Here is a 13,527-nt window from a genome sequence, read left to right on the forward strand (position 1 = left end):
AAGTTTACTGTCCGTTTATGATAGATTTCACTAACAGAAAAACCCAATAAACAGGTTACTGCTAATTTTTTTATGGTTGTGACTTCCAGAATTTCGACCGAACCATGTGGTACCATCGGAGACAATTGTAGGGTAATCTCCAGTGCTGCGGTCTCCTGCCCCGATTAAACGGCATGCTGTCCCAATTAAGCGAAGTAAACCCTGGCTATTTTCTCGATTGGTTTCTGTTTTTTAAGATTTGTCCCAAATAAATGGCTGCCCCAATTAACCTGTGGCCCAAATAACCGGAATCCAATGTACTTCAAATTCCGCCCATGGAGGTGTGGCCATCTTGGTCAGCTCAAAGATCCCGACCAAACAAATTGTTTTGCAAACTGAAATTGAAGTTTCCATATGTTTTATAACCCAGATTGTGTTAACACTAATATCGATCTATCGCCCACCAAGACAACTTCTCTTACCAAGATCTTGAGAACCTGCTAATACAGTTACCTTCACCTGTCTGTCTTTAAGGATTTCACTATCCACCACTCCCTATGGGAATTGACTAAATTAGATAGACATTTAATTTAAATTTAAACCTTTCTGGATAAGCAAAACCTTACTGTTCTTAATACTGGTGCACTCACTCACATACAATTACCAACTAGACAAACTTCTGCAGTCGATCTATCAATATGCCCCCCCCACCCGATTCTGTTTCCAATCATAGAATTGTCTGTTATAGACGATCCCATGGGCAGTGACCATTTTCCAATTATTTGTGATGCTCACTGCACAACCACCATTAGTCCAACCCTGCAGGAAATAGAAGTTCTCTCAAGTGAATGGGTCAAATTTCAGTCAGCTATCACCCTGGATGAGCAATTTCTATGAACACAGTCAATAGATGAAGCCACAGATTATATCACTTCACACTGTCTGCAGCTAAATGTTCAATTCCATTGTCGAATCCCCAGTCCCAATGGCACCTTAAATATTGGTGGAATGAAGATTGCACAAAAGCAAAGAAGTAAAAAAATAAAGCATGAAATTTATTTTGTAGATGCCCAACCACAACTAATCTTATCAATCACAAGAAGCTAAGGGCAAAAGCACGTCTCATTCAAATCAAACCATGAAGAATTTTTGGATTTGGTTTGCATCTACCATAAACAGAAACACTAACTCCAGGTTAATATGAAAGAAAATTAGGCAGGTTTCCAGCAAATTTGAAGTGCTGATCAAGACATCAAAGGTAGATATTGTTGTGATATCAAAGACATGGTGTCACACAGATATAAGTAGTGCAGAATTGGAATTTAGGGAGTACAATGTGTAGAGAAAGGAAGGAGGGATTATGCTGTTAATTAAGAAACACATAAAAGCTAAGGAAGTGCATTCAGTTGACACGGTTAGACAGTGCAATGTTGAGTCTGTTTGGTGTGACATAAACACTGGGAGAGGGAAAATGAGAGTAGGAATATGTTATAGGCCTAATGACTCTGAGTACAATGAACAGTTGTACAGAGAAATAGAATGAGCCAATAAATCAGAATGTCTTGTAATGGAGGATTTTAACTTTCCAGATATTGACTGGAACTTGTGGATTGGTCACTCGCACGCTAGCAAGACTTTTGTGGATTTATTGAAGGGTTGTTCAACATGTTCAAGGGGCAACCAGAGGGAGTAATACCCTTGATCTGATTATCAGCAGTGATTATTCATGCATTAAGAATTTGCAGATAAAGGAACCACTAGGTGACAATGATCACAGTGTACTGATGTGGGATTTACTTAAAGATGTAACTACCATCAAGGGTAAAGGGAAAGGTTTTTGTTTTCGTAAAGGTGACTACAGTGTTCTTAGACATTTTTTTTAATTCTATACAGTGGGGTCAACTGATGATGTTACCAACGGTGAATTCTAAACAAATGCTGTTCAAGGTCCAAAAATTATGAGAAATTTTTGGCAAAGGACGCAAAGAAAAACAGCAAGTTTACTTTATGTAAACTCTAGAAGGAAGGGGATGAATCAGATTGGTTCACTTAACATAGATGGTTTGATTATTGATGATCCTGCTCAAGTATCAGATAAACTGAATGAATATTTTGCATCTACATTCACACATGAGGAGTTATTCAAGGAGGGGAATGCCAGAAGTTTATCAAACAATAACAGGGAACTAAATGATTTTGTAATAACTGAGAGCAAAGTGGAGGAGAAATTTTTGAAGATAAACATAAAACAAGCACCTGGGACAGGTGGAATCTATCTAGTTATAATGTAGGCAGCAAGGGAAGTAAGCAAGCCCTTAGCCATAATTGTGAGCGTGTCCTTAGAGTTAGGGGACCCCATGGACTGGAGATGTGCAAATGTAACCCCAGTTCACAAAGGGGGTTCAAATGGTGACACAAATAATTATAGACCTATTAGTTTAACTTTTGTTCCAGGAAAAATAATGGAATCACTGGTTAAAGAAGCATTGCAGTATCATCTAGACAAGACTGCAGTAATAGTTAAGACACAGCATGGGTTTGGTAAGGGGAAGTCTTGTCTTGACCAATTTGATTCAATACTATGATGTGGTCACAAAGGAACTGGATGCAAAAAATAATTTTGATATCATATACTTGGATTTCAGGAAAGCTTTTGATACTGTTGCACGTGAAAGACTGCTGTACAGATTGGAGTGGTATGGCATTAAGGGCAAATTACTGCAATGGATAAAGGGATGGTTGAATGGGAGAAGGCAGAGAGTGGTAATAAATGGACACTGCCCTACGTGGACTAAATGTTATTAGCAGAATCCTCCAGGGTTCAGTGCTGGGCCCATTGTTGTTTTGTGTATTTATCTATGATATCGATGAAGGTATATAGGGCTTAATGTCCAAGTTTGCAGATGATACAAAGGTGCCGACCGGGCTAGCCGGGTGGGTAAAGTGCCAAATTGGCAACTCAAAGGTCGTGGGTTTGAATCCCGCCTCGGGCTTGGATCAAAGTACTGCAAAAACCTTGGGAGGTGCATTATGGCCACAGAAGCCAATGCGCCAACAACTACCAAAAAAAAAAAAAAAAAAAAAGATACAAAGGTTGGCAGGGTTCTTAATGACAGTAAAGACAGTATGCTACTGCAACAGGATCTAGAAAAGTTAGGCAGATGGGCTGAGAAGTGGCAACTGAAGTTTAACATTGACAAATGCAAAGTACTCCATATGGGTACCAGTAACCCAAGAGAAACGTACCAACTGTGTGGTACTACATTCAGGGAGGTGGAGAATGAAAAAGACCTGGGGTAATTGTGCAGTCAGGTATGAAGTTTTCTGAGTAGTACAGATGGGCTGCCAGAGAAGTTCATGGAGTTTTGTCAATGATATATAGGAATTTTGTTAGCAGAGACAAGGAGGTGATTATCCCTTTGTATAAGGTAATGGTCAGGCCACACCTTGAGTACTGTATACAGGTCTGGGGTCCTCATTTTAGGAAGGTTGTAAAGTTGCTAGAATGAGTACAGAAAAGGGCAACAAGATTGTTGAGAGCAACAAAGGGGTTCTCTTGCCAAGAGAGGCTTAAATTCTGTAAGTTGCAGGATCTGGAGAGTAGGCACCTTTGAGGTGATCTGATTGAGGTGTACAAGGCCTTGAATAGTTTGAGCAGGCTCTATGCTGATGGGATACTTCCGCTTGCTCAGATTAAGAACCTGAGGCATCATAGATTCAAATCGAGGAAAGACAGTTGTAGAATAGATGTGCAGAAGCTTGCCTTTAGCCAGCGGGTAGTTGATTGCTGGAACAGACTTTCATCTGTTGTTGTCGAAGTTGATAGCTTAAATCAATTTAAGGCTGAACTAGACAAACATTTGGAATGACTGGATGGGAGAAATTGGAAGGGATGTTTTTTTTTGGCTAATGCTGTATAAGCTTGCTTTCTTGCATCATATGCCTCAACTAATGCTAAATATCCAACCACCCCTTCAATTTTCTTTCATGGAACGTGCAAGAACTCTCTGCTTCTGAATAGCAAATGCCTTGGGCAAAACCTTTGCCCAAGTTTCAGCAACATGAGAATACATTGGTTTTCATTGGTCCAGAGAATACATTGGTATTCTCTGGACTTCCAGAAAATAAAGACCAAGACTGAACAGCGAGCTATCAACTTTCGAACCTCAGTTTTCCTTCCGTATAACCAGCCTCTTCAGTATTCTGAACTTCTACATTTGCTTGTGGTTATTTGCTCATGAGTGAGGATCTGTCTCATTGAATGTACTGTCACTTGTCACATAAAATAAATCACATTCCCCTAGGCTATACCAGTGTATGTTTGGAACACAATTTTAAAACATTCTCAGATATAGGAACCTGTATAATGATCACATCTGATAGGTGTAATGCAAGCATCTTTAGCTGAGTTCTTTATGTCCCTGAAACAGATAATTATTTTACAGATTTTAATATATAATGCATTTTTTATTACTTTTTATTATTATTTGATAGTGACATAGAAATAGGTGCAATATGACTTTGGTATCTGTTGTGCCATTGTAAATAATATTTCAGTCCACCAACATATACAAAAAAAAAAAAAAAAAATCTATAACATAAAATGCTATTTACAGTTGAGCTGAAAGTTAGAGTGCAGTACAGCAAAGTAGAATAGTAAATGAATGAAAACAGTTCTTAAACAATGACTGTTTCTTATTGATTTAGTATTAGTAATAGTGGCAAAATGATTCAAAGAAGCAAGCTTATACAGCATCAGCTAGAAAAAAAAAGTTAAATAATAGTAATAATTTGGCCTCCTTTACTGGTGCACTATGGTCATAGTTGCCAATGTGCCTAATAAATCCCTAAACCAACAACAACAATAACAGCCTCCTTTACATTTATTGCTGCTCATTTCCTACACTGGGTGAATATTTGTTCAAACAATTATTCTTTCGCTGAAAGTAGCTTTTTGCATGTCTCCTGCAAACATAGTTTTCCAATTTCAGTTTATATCACCTTATGCATCAACTGAGAAGGTGTAAGGATGCCAGCATTTAGTTTATTCAGTCCATTCAAGGCCTTAAACTTCAGTCAGGTCTCCTCACAGATATCTAGTTTGTTGCTGCAATTTGCTGAATCCACATTTTTTCTGGTAAGAGTACTCTTTTGTATCCTTGAACAACTGTTAACATTATTCCATGAAGAGCAGTGACTTAATAACCTCACAGTTTCTTACCACTAATCTGTCACTTCAGTTCTATATTATGCAATAGGCAGAGTAAGCATGTGCATAAAGTCCCTATCCCGCTAGGTTGATTTATACAAGCAGTGTTACTGAAAGAAAATAATAATTGAAAATACCAGTTTTATTATTCAAAGGAATTAAAATATGCTAATTAATTCAGCAAGCTATGCATGCAATTGTGATTCTGATTTTACTGGTGCAGCTTATTTGGTTCATGCATTATTTGCCTTGTTATCCTTCTGACTTTTTCTAATGGAAGTACTGGCCCTTGTCTGCTAATACACTGTGCAGTGAAATTGAAAGTGCGCATACATCTCTTCTAATTGATTGACATGTATGTTACATTATATGTTTATCAGCCATACAGCCCACTTGTGATGGTGCATTGGCAATGTTATGCTAAAGTCTTGGTGTCTAGGGACTCCCAAATGGTCTTAATATTTCTTTTTATCCATAGCAGCAACTTGCTCCCAAATGCCACATTGATCCAATTTGTACAGCAGCCATTCATGTGGAGCAGTATCAAAAGCCATACTGAAATCTAAATATATATTACAGCAAAATTATTTTTTTGCATGCAACCTAATCAGAACTTGGCTTAACAAGATCTCTCCTTAAAAATTCCATGGTGACTGCTGTTTAATTGCCTTCCTATCAAGATTAACCTCCATTACTGTTTTAACCACTGAATCTATTACTTTCCCTGACACCAAAGAAGCTTACAGTCTGTAGTTAATCACTTATGTGCTTTGACCCTTCTTTCTCAATGTATGGGGGGAGAGATTTTTACATCTATGATCTGTAGGAACACCCTTCCCCCCACAATCCAGGAATGCTCTTGTAATTATGGCTAATGATTTAATTATCTCATTTGCTTCTTTTAATATAATTAGAAAAATCCCTCCAGCATTGTGCCTTATTTACTTTTAGCTTCAACAGTTTCTCTTCCCGCTTCCCTTCAGTTATTATGAAATCACATTAATGCCTGGTTAGAAAATATTTATTTAACTTGTCAGCCATCTGTGCAGGGTCATCAACAGTTTTTCCATTTATAACTACTGATGATCCTAATTTTGATCTATTAGATAGAATTAAAAATGAAAATGTCAAATGTATTGTACAACAGTGGTAAAAAAGGATATTAATTTGGAAGATGTGAGAATGTGAGCAGAAGGGGAAAACAAAATCATATGGTAATGGAGGAAGAAATAATAGCAGCAGTTCAAGGGGGAAATATCCACAGGAGGAAGTGAAGAAGAAAGTAAAGAGTAAAGTAAAAGCTAAATTATATGGAACCAGAGGTTGCTTCAATAGTTTTATTAAATTTGCTAATTTTGTTATGGAATTAAAAAAAAAAATACTTTATTTTTGCTCTTTGAAAGATTAAGAATGACATTATGCAACACCAAAATAATACAGTATGCCAGAGTTATGATGGTATAACATTAATAACTATAAATTTATTTATATGCATAGCAATAAATTCTCAAACTTTCAAGTATTGCTTTATTTTCTGTAATATTAATAAAGATCACTTACAAATTTTAGCTTAGCAAACAGAAATACTGATTGCTGTATTTTTGTTTTCCCTCATTTCTCAATAGAAAATTTCTGATTGGAAAAAAAAAAAAAAAAAAAAAAATATATATATATATTTTTTTTTTGGTGATACACTGGTTCTTCTCCAATCTAGAGAAACCTCACCTGAGTACAATGAAGCCTTCAAAATTAATCCAAATATCCCTTCATAATTAATCAAAATGAACTAATGCGCTCTCTCAAAATTACTAGGGATATGCTATCAACCCCAGGAGCCTTACTTGTTTCTCCCTCAATCCTTCATAAATATGTTATACACACAACAGTGAAAGTTGGAAAAAACTTTGTAGTGCATTATATATATATATATATATATATATATAATGCACTACAAATTTTAAATAATAAAATTTAGTTAATGTTGTTGTTGTTCCATTTGATTTGAGCTCTTTCTGTTCAATTTTGTTTTGAACATAATCATTGTCATAAAATTTTATTTTTTTTATAATTTTTTTCTCATCATAATTGTTTTCTACATCTAAATTTCAATTTTAGATGCGCTTAGGTAGTAAGAATCTATTGTGTAGAGATGGAATACTTTTGCACAAAGGTGGTGCAAGTCTTTACCAATAAATCATTGAGGGGACATTAATAAGCAGTGATGTTTAAAATGAAATGGGAACTAATGAAAGGGCAACAAACATTACAGTTTTAAAGGATGTGTTAGGGCAGTAAACAACCAAAGAACATTTAGTCTGAATTGTGTGTACAGTAATGTGAGGAGTGTTGCCAATAATATGAGTGAGTTTTAACTCCTAGTTAGGATAACTAATGCTGATGTAAGCTGATACAGTAGGTATAACAGAAACTTGGCAATACCCAGAAATAGAAGACAACTTTCACTGTTGTGTGTATAACATATTTATGAAGGATTGAGGGAGAAACAAGTAAGGCTCCTGGGGTTGATGGCATATCCCTAGTAATTTTGAGAGAGAGAGAGCGCATTAGTTCATTTTGATTAATTATGAAGGGATATTTGGATTAATTTTGAAGGCTTCATTGTACTCAGGTGAGGTTTCTCTAGATTGGAGAAGAACCAGTGTATCACCAATTTATAAAAACTTCAGTGGTAAGAAAGATAATTGTTAGCATTGATTAAAGATTTAGATAAAAGTGGTATTCTGAAGGAAACACAGCACAGTTTTGTAAAGTGAAGAGATCTTTTTTAACTAATCCGGTTATCTATTTTAAAAAAGTTATTCTGGAGTCGGGTGAAGAAAATAATTTTGGCATTGTTCATTTTTTACTTTAGTAAAGAATTTGACTATCTTTGCACAAGAAGTAACTTTTTTTATAGACTGGAAGATGGTGTAATTGGGGTTTGATCCTTAGTTGGATCATTGGATCAATATGTGCAGAACAGGAAGCAGAGGGCTGTGATTAATTGTTACTCTTCAGATTGGACTAATATTAAAGTGGATCCTTCAAGGATGGATGTTTCTGATTTTCTTAAATGACATTGATGAAGGGATACAGGAAGTGATTTCAAAATTTGCGGTTGATACCAAGATTGTGAGAGTGGTTAATGACCAATGCCAAGCAGTATTCCTTCAGAACAACTTGGATAAGCTTCAGGGATGGTGAAAAATGTAGCAACTATGTTTTAAATGCTGCAAAGTGTGCAAGGTTTTGTGAGTAATGACAACTCAAAAATAACATGCACGTTAGGACGGTGCCTCCGTAGCCAGTTGGGCAGGAGCAGCAGTGCGTAGCACAAGTTTCTTGATTAGACTGGGGTTCGAGCCCGTGCCCACCAAATACGGAGGATGTGGAAAGGTCAGGGAATGACCACCGCATATCCCTGGAGCAATATGGCCTTAGTTGCTAATGCTCCTAAAACCCAAATAGCACATTAGGAGGAGTTGAGTTAAAGATAGAGAATGGGAGCGAGATTTTTGGGGAGTTGGAAACCTGGCAGAAATGAAGTTCTCCAGGTAGTGTAAACAGACAGTAAGGAGGACCCATGGTGTCTTATCAGTGTTTTATCAAATGTATGCCATGGTTATGAACTTAATGTCATAAGGCTGTGGTGGGAATACACTTGTATTATTACTGTGTCCAAGTATGGAGACCATACCAAAAAAAATAGAAGTGTTGTGAAAAGGTTCTAAAAAGCAACACTTGGTTAAATTGGCAAAAGGGCATTCTTGTGAGGAAAGACTTAAAATAAATATGCCAGCTACAGTGCTCAGTAATGAGGCATTTTAGAGGGGACATAATTGAGATCTATGGCTCTGAGAAGGAATAGTAAACTGAATGAGGTGAAAAGTTCACAGATATAAATGGTACCTAGAACTAGGGGACATAAATAAATTCATATTCCAGGACAATAGGTATTTTATTTTAGTCAAATTTTCCCTATGGGTTAAGGCCGAAAGCTTGGAAAAATGCAGAAGGCAGCTGGATCAGCTTTAGAACATGTATTGCTGAGTTGTGAGTAAATTTTCTTATTTCTATGACCTGTGAGCTATGACTTGAAAATATTTACATACCAGTATATTCTGTAATTGAGATATTTCATTCATTCCCTTCCTCTGTTAGTTTGAATTACTGAGGTTTTATTGCATGTGTAAATGTTGAGGTCTCTTTATCTGTGTCAGCAGGCAAATGCTATGCCATTGTATCCAAATAATTTTAATATAAATTTTTTTTTTTATTTAGTTTAATCCCTTCATTTGGTATACTAATCTTTATTTAGTCATTTGTATATTGTATCTTATTACAGAGAATCTACATTTATTTACTGGTAACTAAAGGTACTAACTTAATTATTTAGGGGGACTAATGGCAGGGTTAGAACCATTGAAGTAATGGCAGAGTCCCAAACTTGATTTTTTATTTTATTGTTACCCTGCATAGCACATATTATCTCAGTAGCCTTAGTTTTGTACATAGCTATGAGCAAATTCAGTTTCCCAAAATGCATCTCATATTGACACTTCCCCATGCATTGCCTGTATATTGCACTATAGAATTTAAATTAAATGCATTGCTCTAAAGGAAGAAGTATATTGCTATTTATCTAAAGTATATCCCATTAGCTTTACTGCAGTTTTAATTTAGTGGATATAAGTCTCAAAGTAGGACTGTGATAGAAAGTAAACTGCAAACAGTTTGCAGACAGAGTGAAAAACCTTATGAGGAATCATAGCCTGGAACTTAAGAGACCAGACTTGTAATCTTGTAATCACAATTTGTCTCCTGACTGATGGGTCCAATACAGCAATTTTGGACCTTTGTAGGGCCTCATCAGGGAATAAATAGCTATTAGTGAAGAACTTAATAACCACATGAAATCTACAAATACCTACCCTCTTGTTGACTCATAAGAAATATCCATGATATGTTTGGTGATATAGAAGTTTTGTAAATCCAATTAAATTTAGGAAAAAAGTCTGATACTAGTTTTGTAGAACATTATTATACAAGTAGTTTTGTGCATAGCTAAAAGCAAACTAAATTTGCTATGAAATGCATCAATCTCATATTGGGGAGGCATTTCACCAAAAGTTGCTTCTGTTTTCCATTACACATATTAAATAAAAACCACTTCTCCAGAGAGATATTTATTTAAATTGTATACCATTACACATTTTTTGGTTTCACCACTTATTGGTGCCTCATTGGTGGGTAAGTAGATGTGCAATGTGTTTGAACGACCTCATGACCCCCCATGGTGAAAAATATTCACAATATTTGAGATGTTTGATAAGACTCAACAAATATGAGGTTGCATTTTTAAAAACCTTAGTTTGTTCAATGTTTCATACAGTACTGAGGCTATTGCCCTAACCCATAATGCCCACTAGCTCTTATGGTATGAGAGTTTGCCTAAAATTTACTTCAGTTTCCTATAGCTTATTCTAAATTTCAGATGATATTTAAAAATTAGTTTTACATTATTTATGGGGGATGCCCCTGAACACGCACCCCCCCCACATAAAGTTCAAGAGCAACATGTTTACCCTTTGGCTGATGCCTGTAATGAGCAGAACTTTGCTCTCTCAGTGGTTAATTTAGATTAAACTGAAATTAGTTTAAGCATATATCACATTATTAAACTTTTAAAAAATGCTCCTCTCTTTTTTGTTTTATTCATCATTAAAATCATAAATGTTAGGCCTAATTTCACCAATTTAATCCTTGTTTCCTTCATTGTTCTGTAAACTATAATTTAGAATATAAAAGATGTTAATTAGATCATGTTGGGTTTACATTTATTAAATATTAGTGCCATCTAAGAACCATCTGACATGTATTTATGAAGTTTTTTGGTCTCTAATATTAAATTTCTCTAATTGTTTTTTTTCACTGTGATCTAATAAAAAAAAAACTATTTTAAAGTTAAAAAATATATATATAAAATTTGCTTTGTGTTATTGGTGTATTTAAACATTGGTGAGGAAGACAGTAAAAAAGGTATGAAATGCTGTGTTGAGTTGTATTGGATTATAGAAGTGCTGTTATCACTGCTCTCCTTTCATGCACACATACAATTCCTTTTTACTTTCATAATAACTGCACCATCATACACCAACCATTATTTAAAATATAAATAGTGTTATTTTAAAATAATGATGTAAATAGAATGATAAAATTCCTTACATTATTTTAAAATAACACTATTTATATTTTTAATAACGGTTGGTGTATGATGGTGCAGTTATTATGAATATTCCCAATCCCAGAGGCCTATTTGAAAATTCTTTTTACTGTTTCCTTAATTTTTTCTCACCTTTGCCATAAAAATTCGAAAAAGATTTAATTTTTAAACAAATTTTTAACCATATAAAACTGAATTTTTTTAAAAAAAATTAAAAGATAATATATGCTGCTAATACATAATTTAAATAGTACATAAATATGTCTTCTGTTTACTAAAGGGCATGGATATGTTCAGGAGAAGTAATAATGGCAGAAAACACTGCACTGTGTAGGGCTTTTTGAACCTTTCCTTAGTTTTTACTACTACTGAAGAGCATAAGGTCAAGCTTATGACATATGACCTGTTTTTCAAATTTTAAAGTATACATATTTTGTTAACTGGAAGCTCACTGGAGAAATTATCTTTGTATTAAATCTTTTATTTTCCTTAAACTATGCAGTACAATGTTTTCTATCATCATAAACATATTATTCTTAGTTATTTTATGTATTGATATTTATGAAGCATTTGTATTTACTAACTAATTAAATTAACAGATTTTTTTAATGGTGGTTGTTATATATGCAAAGTATTTTAATGCAGGCTTTTCTTCCTCATATTTTTTGTGTTATACAGTGTGCTCCTTTTATTGCCGAAATCTAATCATTATATGCTTTTAAATGTATACATCCTTTCAAGCAAATGTGGCAAAATTGGCAGTATATTTTTCCATATGATTGCTGGAGACAGATGCCCTTATCTGTATTCAAAGACATAGAAGTGCCATTATCATATGGAAAGTATATACTGTAATGTCTGTTGCCTTATCCACGTGTAAGCAGCATGTAATGATTAGTGTTTCCACAATAAAAGGCATATCATGTTTTTGAGAGTTTTAATTAGTAAATATGCAATCTAAATTTTTCATCTTGAAAATTATGACAAACTTAATGTATTTACTTGCTTATATTTAACCTTCCGTCGCTCAAACTCTCAATTTAACAAAGGTGCTTGCATGATGTCTGTGAGACACTCCTTTTTGTTTGAACTGTAAAAATTATTTTTTAGGTTTTTTACTGATTTGAAAACAGTGATATATTAATTATGATTTACTAAACTCAAAAATATCAAACAAAAATAAACAAGAGAAACCAATAATATTAATAGAGAGCTTATCATATTTTTTTAGAATTTTTCAAAATCATTCATCCCCGAATTGAAACAGATGTTTGCATGGCTTCTAGCAGATGCAACATGAATATCTGTGTTTTTGTCAGCTGTTCATGTTTAGCTAGCAAAATCAAAGCTCTATAGCAAGATTAGACACCTGTCACTGCTGTCTCACAGGTGCCACATAGGAATTGCCTAGAAGAATCGTGGATGCTTTTGCTTGCCTAGTATCTGTTAAACGCCAAACAAAATATTAATATTTTGTAATTTGTAGTATATTTAAATTAAAACAGAAAGTGCTCTATAATCAGTTAGATAAATATTGATGGGCAAAGGTACATGAGAGGATTTGATTTCATTTACAAATTTTAAAAAAAATTCCAGAAAAACTTCAAAGTGGCATCTGTCAGACACCATACTATCAGCGGAAGGTTAAAAAATAGAGAAAGTTTGAATATTTTTATTCAGTATCAGAATTTAAAAAGAAAAACTTTAATAATATGAAATGCATGATTATTATGGATTTAGCTTCTGATCACTAATTCATAAAATTATTCACCTCATCTTCTCTTTAATATTGTCTAAATCATATAATTAATATTTTGAATAATGAATGTCTTATTCACATCACAATTTTTTTACTCTGTAATAAAAAAAGAACAAAAAAAAGAAAAAAAAAAGTAGAATAGGACATTCAATCATTATTCAGATTCACCTTGCTTCACCTCATTTCCTTGCACTGTAGCATTTGATCCTCTTGTCTCTTGTTTGTTTCCTCCCTAGTGGAATCACCAGGAAGCAGCAGTAAGTGTAGTGCAATCTCCTCTGCCTCCTTTCCTTCTCCTCTTAACATCATCTACATCGTTCTTTCTCCAATTTTTCCCTGTTGTCATGTCCAGTGTTT

At 34.5% G+C, this 13,527-nt stretch overlaps 1 protein-coding gene across 12 annotated transcripts in view; it reads left to right on the forward strand.

The window, feature by feature from the left end:
- LOC150091249 (tyrosine-protein phosphatase Lar-like) overlaps positions 1 to 13,527 on the forward strand; it is a 1,641,114-nt gene that overhangs the window by 973,487 nt on the left and 654,100 nt on the right. For 9 of the 12 annotated variants that reach the window (XM_090374921.1, XM_090374965.1, XM_090374991.1 and 6 more), the window contains one exon: positions 13,407 to 13,427. The exons of the other annotated variants lie outside the window; for them this stretch is intronic. In XM_090374921.1, the coding sequence (XP_090231047.1) occupies positions 13,407 to 13,427 (21 nt within the window). The remainder of the gene's footprint in view (positions 1 to 13,406; positions 13,428 to 13,527) is intronic. 12 annotated transcript variants of the gene reach the window in all.

Source organism: Mastigoproctus giganteus, chromosome 1 (assembly GCF_048544385.1).
Source record: "Mastigoproctus giganteus isolate SK-2022 chromosome 1, ASM4854438v1, whole genome shotgun sequence".
Taxonomy (NCBI): Eukaryota; Metazoa; Arthropoda; class Arachnida; order Uropygi; family Thelyphonidae; genus Mastigoproctus; species Mastigoproctus giganteus.